The 13362-nt window shown below is 34.5% G+C and overlaps 1 protein-coding gene across 1 annotated transcript; it reads right to left on the bottom strand.

The window, feature by feature from the left end:
* Window positions 1-5053: 5053 nt before the first annotated feature.
* On the bottom strand, window positions 5054-9607 carry LOC143073221 (C-signal-like). Its single transcript, XM_076248588.1, has 4 exons — window positions 9484-9607; window positions 6763-7091; window positions 6120-6285; window positions 5054-5389 (listed from the first exon to the last, which is right to left on the bottom strand). Exons 2-4 carry the CDS (start codon window positions 7084-7086, stop codon window positions 5109-5111), a joined length of 771 nt encoding a protein of 256 aa, XP_076104703.1. The 5' UTR covers window positions 7087-7091; window positions 9484-9607; the 3' UTR covers window positions 5054-5108.
* Window positions 9608-13362: the final 3755 nt, after the last annotated feature.

Below are 13362 nucleotides of genomic sequence, written 5' to 3'. Positions count from 1 at the left end.
ATATTAAAATAATGAGTTCCTTTTATTGAAAGTTTAAATATCTCGCAAATGACAAATTTGACACATCAAAATAATCTCTATCATTGTATTCGCTTTATTTATGATCACAAAAAAATGTAGGTGGATATACTTGTCCTTCGCCTACGGAAATTTGATAGCTTTGCAACACTTTAATATGAACCTGTATTTTACTATGAACAGGCGGAAACCTAGTTGAAATCCAACAAAAGAAACGGAAGTCTTTGTTAAAGAAGGGGAAAAAAGCCAAATTGGTATATTGGAACTTTCGAAAATTCCACCTTACATCAAATATAGTTGACCTATTCCTCATAGAATTAGAGGAACAAAAAAAAAAATAACATTGGGCAATGAACCGTAAAAAATGAAGGTCAAGGTCAAATAAAATATAATTGACCTATTGTATACAGTTTAAGAACAATAGACAAAAGCACAAACACTTAACTTTAACCACCTGGCAGATGGAGTTGCACAACTCACAATCATCCCAATAGAAAATGGAAATAGGGAATGTGTCAAAGAGACTACAACCCGACCACAGAGCAGACAATTAACAGACGAAGGCCACCAATGAGTCTTCAATGCAGCAAGAAATTCCCACACCTGGAGGAGTCCTTCAGTTGGCCCAACAACAAATATGTTACTAGTTCAGTGAAAACGTACTTCATACTTAACTCCGAATCATACACAAGAAACTAAAATTAAAAATCATACAAGACTAACCCAAAATTATACCTATTTCATACAGTATTAGAAAAACAGACCAAAACACAAAAACTTAACTACAACCTTGAAGCATAACGATGAGTTTTAGGTCAGATGACGCCTGTGAGTTTGACATGTGCTCCTTACAATCATTCCATATACAAAATATGATCGTAGACCTATTGCGTAAAGTATAGATCTGAGATATTTTGAAAGCTTAACCTTGTTTACTGATCCATGAAATGAGGTCGAGGACAAGTAAAAACTATCTCACTATCTTAGTATGTGCATGCGTTCCTTGCAAGGCCCTTGCGCTATCGTTGTCTAAAACAAATGAGCACCAGACTATATCTAAATCTTTAATATAAAATATAAGCTTGACCTCATTGTCATGCTTCAGTGGTTATTTAGATACAGTCTGGTGTTCATTTTTTAGACAAACATAACGCATGAGAAAATTGCAAGGAAAGCATGCACATAATAAATATATTGATCCTATTACTTGTAATAAGTTAATCAAGAGAGAAATTAAGAATACTAAAAATATTAACTTATTTTTCAATTAGTCACTGAACCATAATAATGAGGTCAGGGACAGTGGACATATGACATTCCGGTATATATACAAAGTATGAAGGATTCAAGGTTTTCTACCTTCTAAAATATTAAACTTTAAGGAGGTGGACTAACGCTGCTCGAGCTTTCTGCGACGAACATGATAATTTCGTATATAAAAATTTAGCTTTTTATGTTCACTTTTAGCCAAAAGTCATAAATTTCTTTGAAAGACAGACACAGTTATTGATGTGCTAAAAAAACTTTAACCCTAATCTGTATGTAAATGTTTACAGCCAAAAAAATAAATAAAACATACATATATGGATACTGGTTAACCAGAAGGTCAAATTTTCTTAAAAAACATGGTATATATTAGAAATAGTTCTCGGAATTTTGTGTGTTTATAGTTTATAGTAATACTGTAACGGCAAGAACACCTGAGTGTATCGAGTAAGGACAGGAGTTACTGTTTAGAAAGAAATCACTATATCGGGAAGATGTCCGTACTTTTTGTAATAGAATTTGTTATCGTCATTGGATACTAACTTAAGAATTAAGCTTCAAATTTATTTCAAATATATGTAACATTATAATAATTTAACGTGGAACTTGCAAGTAAAATTTAGAACAAGAGTGCACACGCTGAAATGTCTCGCCTTCTTTACTAATCATTGATATTATGTTGGTAATAAAGCTTTACTACAACTATCACATAAACTTAACATGATCCAAGAAAATGAGGTCAAGGTTATGTAAAACAAACAAAAAATGCATGTACACCTTTCAATCATTCAATACACTAAATATAGTTGACCTATTGCTTATAGTTTAAGAAAAAACAGACCAAAACACAAAAACTTTACACTGAGCAATGAACTGGGAAAATGAGGTCAAGGTCAAATAAAACCTGCATGTGAGACTGACATATTCATGATAAAATATTTCCATACACCAAATATAAAAACTCAAAAACATAACTTTGACCACTGAACCATAAAATGAGGTCAAGGTCAGATGACACCTGCCAGCTAGACATGTACACCTTACAATCATTCCATACACAAAATTTAGTAGACCTATTGCATACAGTATTAAAAAAACCAGACATAAACTCAAAAACTTAATATACCCATATTTTGACTATTTTATTTATTATGTCAGTTTAGTTCACGCATCATTGTAAATATAACACCCCACTCCCAATAGGCCACGATCGCACTACGATCTGTGAAAAAATGCAAATTTTGATGATCGTAGTGCGATCGTGTAGATCGCAGTAAGGTCGTATCACGGTCTTGGTGAGGTCTTCAAGATCGTGAAGAGCGTGGGCAACTTTGAACATGTTCAAAACAATCGAAGTGCGGTCGTGGCGATATCAGGTCGTAGTAGAAGCGTAGTGAGAGCGCACTAAGATCGCAGTAAGATCGCTGTACAATCGTAGCGAGAGCGTGATTCTATTCGGAGAGACTGCGCTACGATCGCACAGCGACGTTATCACGACCTAACTACGACCATCACGTTCTCACTGCGACCCAACTACGCTTCCACTACGACTATACCACGCTGTTCACGACCATAGTACGATTCTAGCACGCTCTTGTCGTCCTCATCAAGCTCTTCTTACGACCTGACTACGTTCACACTACGACCATCATTCTCATTGATTGTCATTTTCACATAATACCCCAGTCCCACTAGGCCACGATCGCACTACGATCTGTGAAAAAAATGCAAATTTTGATGATCGTAGTGCGATCGTGTAGATCGCAGTAAGGTCGTATCACGGTCGTGGTGAGGTCTTCAAGATCGTGAAGAGCGTGGCCAACTTTGAACATGTTCAAAACAATCGTGGTGCGGTCGTGGCGAAATCAGGTCGTGGTAGAAGCGTAGTGAGAGCGCACTAAGATCGTAGTAAGATCGCAAAGGTCGCTGTACAATCGTAGCGAGAGTGTGATTCTATTCGGAGAGACTGCGCTACGATCGTACAGCGACGTTATCACGACCTCACTACGACCATCTCGTTCTTATTGCGACCCAACTACGCTTCCACTACGACTATACCACGCTGTTCACGACCATAGTACGATTCTAGCACGCCCTTGCCGTCCTCATCACGCTCTTCTTACGACCTGACTACGTTCACACTACGACCATCATTCTCATTGTCATTTTCACATAAAATATATAAAAAAGCTATCTAGATTTTGTTTGTTTGAATGTAATTATCCATTTGCTCTAACAGCTCAACCATGCTTCTCGTTTTTATATAGATTAGACCGTTTGTTTTCCCGTTTAAATGGTTTAACACTAGTAATATTTTGGGTCCTTTATAGCGTGCTGATTGATGTGAGCCAAGGCTCCGTGTTGAAGGCCGTACCTTGGCATATAATGGTTTACTTTTATAAATTGTTACTTGGATGGAGAGTTGTCTCATTGTCACTCATACCACATCTTACTATATATATATTGATACATCTATGTCATCTCTGCTATCAGTCACTAAAATATCGTCATTGAGCTTTATGGACCAGCAATAGGTTGTAATTTAGGTTGGATTGGTCGGTCCGACATCTCTGCTTGATCAGGATTCGTTACTTTGCTCCCTCTGCCTCTACATCAACTCCTACCACCATGACCACGTGTTCTGGTAGATTTTGGTGGCATGACTGTATTGTTTCCGAGAAATCCACGATTTAATCAGAAATAGAAGGAATTGAACTGTATTGATATGGAACACGATGTTGACGTTATTGCTGAGAACGTAGTAAGCTCGCACTATGAACGTAGTATAATCGTGGTAAGAACGTGTTATAATCGCAGTAAGATCGTGTTGCAATCGGATAACTCGTGGTATGGTCGTAGTGAGAACGTGAAGAGCGTAGAAAGATCTTGATAAGCGTAGTGAGGTCGCAGAATAAGCGCGGTGAGAACGTGGTATAATCGTAGCGGGATCTTTGTAGAAGCGTAGAGAGGACGTAGTAGCATCGTGAAAGCAACGAAAATTTACATTTTCATGCCGCTCATGACCGCGACCTCACCACGATCTAAATTTATTTTAGATCGCGGTGAGCGTGGTGCGATCGATGTATAGTGGGACTGGGGCTTAAGGGAATTTGATGTGCTGTCATCAAAGTGAGAGGGTTAGCGCTATAAAACCAGGTTTAATCCATTATTTTCTACATTTGGAAATGCCTGTTCCAAGTCAGGAATATGACAGTTCTTGTCCGTTCGTTTTTTATGTGTTTTGTTACTAGTATTTGATTTTGCCATGTGATTATGGACTTCCCGACTAGATTTCCCTCTAAGATAAGTATTTTTGTGATTTTACATTTAACTATAACCACTGAACCATAAAAATGAGGTCAAGGTCAAATGACACCTGCAAGTTGGACATGTAAACCTTGAAGTCCTTCTATACTCTGAATATACTAACTACCTATTGCTTATAGTATCCGAGATATAGCATCTAGAGTAAAAAGTCGATTTTGTTTCAGATACATTGACTCAGACTCAAGTCATGACCGTAAACTTTGCACTTTAAACTGACAGCAGCAACACAAAGTTTCGCGAAACAATTGTCGACTTTTGTATCAAATTGTTCATTAGGAGTATATCCACTTTACTTTTAAACCTTACACACTTTAAGAGTCTTTAAACCTTAAAGATAAGAACTGCACATTTAAAATAATAAACCTATAGTGCACATGTTTTACTTTTTATGGCCAATTCAGGTATTTGAAGTATACCTATTGGTAAGTAAGTAAGTTGGAAATTGCAGTAAATACCCTTTTATTTCTGTTATTTATGAAAAAACAAAGCAAAGATTACTAAAATGAAAGTTCCGTTCTATCGTATGTAAAGAATTTCCCGGTATCTTCTACACACAACGAGTCAATAACTTCAAGCATCATTCCAACGGATTCTTCAGTACTAAACAGTTTGGGAACACCTTTGTGGTATGGACGAGACAGGTCGGTATCTACAGTCCCCGGATGTAAAGATATACACGTGATTTTATTTTTTCCACGTCCAAGCTCTATGCTAAGATTTTTAGTAGTCATGTTCAGAGCAGCTTTAGACAGCCTGTAACTGTACCAACCACCAAGACCTGAAATGAAAGCCAGGAAGACTATTAACTACACACACGATGACCTATAGATGATAATTTCTGTGTCATTTGGTCTCTTGTGGAGAGTTCATTGGCAATCATATCACATCTTCTTTTTTTATATACCATGACAAAACAAAATACTCAAGGTTTAGATGTAATAAACTTGAGAAAATGGTTAACTGCTAAATATTAAACTTATTATCAGCCAATAGATTCTTTTATAGAATATACTTAGTAATTTCTCAACGATGGGTCCAATCTTCCTTTAGATCCTATTCTATTTCCTGAATTTACCTTCATTCATCTCGTCAGGAATAGTCAAACCCATACATCTATTTTCTGAATTTACCTTCACAAACATTCGAAAGGTCAGGAATGTATAAATACAACAGGAATAGCTTAATTCATCTTTGATCAACACTGTCTGAAGGAGTTCGAATTTTAATTTCTTAGTAATGTATGAATTAGAAATTTCAGAAAAAGATTTGTTTTCAATCGGTACCGAAGCACGGACTACTGAGCTGATGAAACCATCGGGGACTAAACAGTCCATCATCAGTGGCTTTAGCCAAGTGCTAGTAAAAGAAAATTTGGTTAGATCCGCTCTCATTTCAATTAGCTTTTGGATATATAAATATTTTTGGCATCTGTCATCTAAAAAGACATTACTTGTCGAAATGCGCATCTGGTGCATACAAATTGTTACTATTTATGTTATTTTACTCACCATTATCTGTGATTGACCCAACTTTAGCAGACATGTTAACAAGAACACCTGTGTGTTTGGAAGGTTGCTTCCCAATGTCACCATTCCCTTTCTTTAGAAGAGGAGCAAAATATTTAGCCATTATCAATGGTCCTATTGTGTTTGTTGCAAATGTTTGACTCAGTCCCTGTAGAGAGAAAATCACAGTTCAGAAAATCTAAAAGGTGTTTTTATCTTCCGACAACGAAACTATATATCTATAGTTTGTTTCCATCAATTTAACATTGAAACTTAAATTTTGTAAAGGTTAAATGGTTAATGCCAAAGCACTGCCATATTCCAAATTTTGAATGATTTCGCCATTGCTTAGACGGGAACAGCTGTTTTCGACATCAATCTTAGTCCGTAGTTGAATTAAAATCAAAGTATCAGCATAAAAAAGGTTGAATATTGATATTGCGAAGACTGTCTATATAGAACAAAGTTAAATGTTTGTTGCATATATACTAAAAGCCTTATATAAGCCCCCCCCCCCCTTTATATATTCCGTTTTGATATCGATCTTTAAAAGTGTACATTTGGAATTGCTTTGGGCGATTGCTGATGAATTAATCCTTTATTTACCAGACATGGTCAGGCACAGAATGGTAGTGGATATCTTTACCTCTTCCGTAACATCTCTCAAACTGGTTTCCCCTTTCCCTGATGGATGAAGCATACCAGCTGAATTGATCAACAAATCGAGTCTTCCATAGCTTGCAGTTGTCTTTTTGCAGACGTTTTCTATGTCTGCCGTCTTGGTAACATCTAGCTGATGTATGTGTAATCTGTTTGGCACATTACTCTGTAGTTGTAACAATTCGTTGGCTTTGTCTGGAGATCTACATGTAGCAATAACAACTGACTGTGGATCCCTTGATAATAAAGTCCTACAAAACTGCAGACCAATTCCTTTACTTGCTCCTTGTATCAGTGATATCGTAGTCATTATTCCTGAAAGATAGTTCGTGTGTGAAGACAAACATATAGCTTAATGACGAAGGGTCTATTTTAAAGAGACAGACGTTTTTGCAAGGACCTAGCTCCCCTTTTGCATTATTTTCTGTGTTATAGATATTTCCCCCCAAAAAAATCTATGTAATTTTAGATCACTTGGATTGATTTAAAGAATTATTTTGTCTCTTATCAACAATCTATTACAACGGAGGCATTTTATATATAGATCAACTGGTCCTCATTTATTACCGAGCCTACTAGATTTTATTGTGGTTCGCGATTCTCGATCAAGTTTTTATAATATGGTTTGGGAAATGTTTTCTCGTTTGGAATGTTTTGGATGTTGTTGGGTACTTATTTAGCTCATAGTACGACTGCGATATTGTTAAAATTCAAATTTCTGAAGCGAAATACTGGTAATGTTTCTGACTGGGATTTTCAGAGTATAAATGTAAAGATAACCTAATGGGATAACCTAAGACAATTTTTAAGTAATAGAATCATATTCAAAACAGTGTAGCTGTGGCCATTGATTGACAACCTTAAATTATCCCATTGACTGGGGCAGATTATATGAACGTTTGTCTGTAACAACCGCTGCTCACTATGTACTTGTTAAAGGCACTTAAACTGTGGGGTCACAAAAGGTTCTCAACATCTAAATAAAGAAATTAGAAAAACTAATCAAGAATAACACGATGTTTTGATTTATATCAATAATATAAATCAAAACATAAAGTTATTCCTGATTAATTTTTCAAACTATTTTAATATTAAAGGCGTTAAGAACCTTTGGTGACCCCACAGTTTAAATTCTATAATAAGTAAGTAGTGAGCAGTTGTCGTTGCAGACACACGTTCACCTAATCTGCCCCAGTCAATGGGATAATTTAAGGTTGTCAATCAATGGCCACAGCTACACTGTTTTGAATATGATTCTAATGTAAAACGTTGCTATATATATGCTACAAAATGAACACTGTAAGATGAAAAATCGTTATGGGTTCCTCGAAGTCCGGTGTCTCATCGCCTAATCCTATACTGTCAGTGTAAAATTTAACTGTTTACTGCCAAAAACTAAGTTCATTTACTAGAATTGGTAAAAAGAAGGACTTTTTATGTCACGACTCTTCAATGACCGCAGTATCTTTTTTACGCTTACAAATCCTTGGCTTATATCATTCGTTTTTTGTTTAAAAAATTAGGCTTAGAAAGCTGTCTACAACGAAAGACGATAAGTTGTTTCATTGCAGTGTTCCTTTGTTGGTAGATCCAGGCAATTTCGTTTGGGTGGGGGAGTTGCCAGTTACCGGATTAAATATATGTTGAATTGAATTGAGTTGAACGGTTAATTGTCACCGGTGTTTTTCAACAATATACAAAAATAACAAAATGAAGTATGACTGGCAATAAAACAATTCTTCACCAGAGACCAAACGACAAAGTTAATAAAACAACATGTGTAGGTCGTCGTACGGTCTTCAACAAACTGCAAGTTAGATAATTCATTTTGTATCCGGATAGATGTAAGTAACTGGTTACTCGGGTCGTATACATATTTCTCTTCTTTCAGTCTATTTTTATCAATAGTCTACTGGACATACCAATATAAGAACAATGTTATTTTTCGGTATACGGATGTAGGTTATAATTATTAGAATGAAATTCAAAACAGTGTAGCTGTGGCCATTGATTGACACATTAAAATCATCCATTGACTGGGACAATTTACGCGAACGTTTGTCTGTAACGACCACTGTTCACGACGTACCTACGATAGACATTTAAACTGTGGGGTCACCAAAGGTTTCTTAACGCCTTTAATTATAAAATAATTCGAAAAATTAATCAGGAATAACCTTTGTGTTTTGATTTATATAATTGATATAAAATCAAAATATCGTGTTATTTCTGATTAATTTTTCGAATTACTTTATTTAGGTGTTGAGAACCTTTGGTGACCTCATAGTTTAAGTGTCTTTAAAAAGTACATAGTGAACATTGGTCGTTACATACAAACGTTTACCTAAATTGTCCCAGTCAATGGATGATTTTAATGTGTCAATCAATGGCCACAGCTACACTGTTTTGAATTTCATTCTATCTTAAAAATTGTACCGTGATTGGTGAATAACGTGTAAATCTTGGTGTTTTGATTTTTAAAATTTTGAAAAAAATAAAATGTGAAAAATGTATCCGAGTCCCTGTGGTCCGAATTTCTATGTTTAATATTATCAATAATAATGTAAAATAGATGTCCCGGTACACAGTATTTTAAATTGGAAATTCCGGCGGGAAAAAAGTTGTCTCCCATTAACAACATAAACTGTTTATAGAATGAAAAACCTAGACACATAAATTGCAACATTGTATTGAAAAACATACATACCTTTATCTTCAAAGTTGAATAAAAGTAGTTTACAAAATACGGGATATTCAAACTGTTCACCTGAACACAACAAATAGCGGTTAACGTGGCTAATCGAATCGGCTAATGAGTATTTTGTTGCACATTGTGTCAAGGGGGATAACTCAAAATATCACTTTATGTAATTTATTATTTTTGAACAGGATTTGTATATAGTATACAAGTTCTTGTTTTGAAACTCGGGGGGGCCACTTGCTATATAATTAGTGGTAGGGATGAGCCGCTGGAATAGGTCACTTTTTCATGCTCTATGATATATGAAAAGGGTGGGAAATTCAGATTAAATATATCAATAGGTTGATATTATCACTTGCTTGATTATATCATAAGTATCTGAAACTAATCAGATGTCCGTATTTATTCTTGATGCGGTTAAACCACAGTCGTAAATGCATCAGTTATTTGTCAAACCAATTAAACTCTGATGTTGTATTTCCACTGATGCCAGTGATAGATGCAATAAATCCAACTATTTTGACATTTGCACCTAATTAACATTCAAGGGTTTGTATACATAAAACATGATAACAATTATTTAAAGAAATTCCATTGTGACAGCGTCCTTTACAAGGGAACGGCGATGAACTTTTTTTTATCAGTTTTTAATTAATATTTAAACATGTTAAAATCAGTGAAGGTGTTACACTCTGGGGTGATATTACAGTTATCTGACCATAGATGATCTGACCAAACGTCTTTTATATGTATTGTATTTTGGAATTGAAATATCTTCATAATGAAAGATGTAAAATGGACAATAACAAAAAAGTGTTTAAGATGTGTCGAATTTATTGGAAAAGAAGGTGATATTTTTGCGACTATTTTGCAAGGACAAGGACGTGATGATGAGTGGGGAAAATATTGAAATATATCTATAGGTCTGTTTTTTGTTAATTAATATATGAAAAGGTATATATTTTTGATTAACAAAATATATGAAAAGGGTGGGGTACTTGATGTCTCAGCTGCTCACCCCTACCAAAAAAAGTTTGAAGTGGCCCCCCCGAGTTTTGAAAAACGAATAGGACAAAATAAAATATGCTGAATTCCAAATTAATCAGTAGACCAACAACAGACAATATAGTATTATAACATAAAAATGAGTAACAAGTACTCACGAAAAAATGCTAAAGGAAAGAAATTGATTGAAGAGGGGGGGCAAGGGGGGTCCCAATAACAGCAAAACAGCAAATTGATTTGGCTTATTAAAACTTTTGATTTTTCAACCTTGTATACAACCATTCCCCATGTGAAATTGAAAACCCGTCTAAAAGAAATAATTCACAATGCTTTTCATCATAAAAATGGTAGCATACGCTATAAATTTATCACTTTTGGATACCATAAGGCATATTTTGTTAATAAGGAACAAAAGGGTAAAACATACTACACAGAGGAACAAGTGATCAGTATGCTGGAGTTTCTTATTGACAACATATTTGTTGAATTTGGAGGTAGACTTTTTCAACAAATTGTCGGCATTCCTATGGGAACGAACTGTGCGCCTCTCCTTGCCGACCTCTTCTTATTTTCATATGAATCGGAGTTCCTTCAGACACTTGTCAAAAACAAGAAGATCAAAGAAGCCAGGTTATTTAATTTCACTTTCAGATATATTGATGATGTTCTTTCCATTAACAATCCGAACTTTTCTGATTGGATTCCATTAATATACCCACCAGAACTAGAAATTAAAGAGACCACAGACACGGCTTCCTCTGCCTCATTTTTAGACTTATACCTCGAATTTGACATACACAGTCATCTCAGTACCAGAATCTATGACAAACGAGACGATTTTAATTTTGAAATTATCAATTTCCCCCACCTTAGTAGTAATATACCAACTTCACCTGCATATGGAATATACATTTCCCAACTTATTAGGTATTCAAGAGCTTGCAGCTCCTATTCAGACTTTGTAAAACGTCACAAGTGTCTGAGCAGAAAATTGATGAACCAGGGGTATGTCAAAGAACGTCTCGTCCTTTTTCTAAAAAAGTTCATCGGAAGATACCCAGAACTTGTTGATAAATATTCCGTATCAACTTCACAAATAATACAAGATGGTCTTGAAGTATAGATTTTCCGTACTGACGTTTGTTATCATCTTAATTACGTATTATAGTATTCTTTTATATGTCTGTTTTAGATATTCATTAGAAGTGACTCTGTGGTTACGTAAAACCACATACTTTGAACGGCAAAATTATTTCATTTATTGATATTACTTTTACTTAAGGATCTTGACATACTATGAATGACTAAACTATTTTATTCAATAAGACTACTTTTTCTGTTTAGTCTGTTTTTTATGATATACATTTGACGTGAAACTGTACTTATGTATCCCGTCATACTTTGAACCACACCATTATTTTATTTATTATTATTATTACTTTTACTGTTAAATCTGGTTTTTGTTATATCTACTTTACGTGAGTCTGCATTTATGTATGCCGTCATACGACAAAATTATTTTTATGTCTACCTGTGCGAATTTCAAACGCGCAATTTTACACCAGTAATGAAAACCTTCTATCATTTATGGGTAGACTTTACATATATAAATTCAGCCGTATTTGACGTGAAACTGTACTTATGTGTCCCGTCATACTTTGAACCACACCATTATTTTATTTATTATTTTTACTGTAAGTCTGTTTTTTGTTATATCTACTTTACGTGAGTCTGCATTTTTGTATGCCGTCATACGACAAAATTATTTTTATGTCTACCTGTGCGAATTTCAAACGCGCAATTTTACACCAGTAATGAAAACCTTCTTTCATTTATGGGTAGACTTTACATAGATAAATTCAGCCGTATAAGAAAAGCAAAATGAGAATGTTAAATTTGATGTATGCCTTTTTGTGCTACTTTGTTACATTTGTTGTTTATGTAGTGATATTAAGATGATAACACAATATTGACTGTTGTACCCCTATTTTTGACATTTTTACTCTTTGAGTATGTTTGTTTTGTTCATGCATCGTTGACAATGTAATGGAATTTGATGCGACTGTCATACAAGTGAGAGGTTTAGCTAGCTATAAAACCAGGTTCAATCCACCATTTTCTACATTAGGAAATGCCTGTTCCAAGTCAGGAATATGACAGTTGTTATCCATTCGTTTGATGTGTTTGGACTTTTGATTTTGCCTTTTGATTTTTGATTTTCCTTTTTGAATTTTCCTCGGAGTTCAGTATTTTTGTGTTTTTACTTTTTTTTATAACAGATAACAAGGAATTCAAATGGACAAAAACAGATAACAGTAAATGAAATATTAAAATAAGTCGGGTCTTTGACAAATCCAGTATTTCTTATTACGTGTATAACCCTTTGTAATGAATTCCATTTTCTATGAAAATGTTTTTTAGAATTATGTATCTAGATATGTATTTGGTATATTCGTGTCCGTCCGTCGTCAACATGTCGGACATTAACTCAAACACTCTTTAAACATTTTACATAAAACTTTGGAAAATTGTTTATATCTATTGATGTGAGCTCCCTATCGTTTTTTAAAATTTTAGATTTTAAGTTTCTGAGTAATGGGGTTTTATTCAATAAAAATGGTGTTTTTTTTTTCTTCAGTTTTCTGATAATATCTCAAAAATCCTTTCACAAATTTTCAAGGAATTTTGATGAATTGTTTATATCTATTGACATGACCTCCCTTTCAATTTTTATGAATTTTAGATTTTACGTTTCCGAGTTAAGTTGGTTTTTTTTAATTAAAAAGGGGGGATTTTCTATTTTTCAGACATTAACACAAAAACGTTTTCAGCAATTATCATGAAACTCTGCTGAATTGTTTATATCTATTATTGTAAGCG

This window comes from Mytilus galloprovincialis, chromosome 4 (assembly GCF_965363235.1).
Source record: "Mytilus galloprovincialis chromosome 4, xbMytGall1.hap1.1, whole genome shotgun sequence".
Lineage (NCBI taxonomy): Eukaryota > Metazoa > Mollusca > Bivalvia > Mytilida > Mytilidae > Mytilus > Mytilus galloprovincialis.
This window is presented reverse-complemented; position numbering and strand designations above follow the sequence as displayed.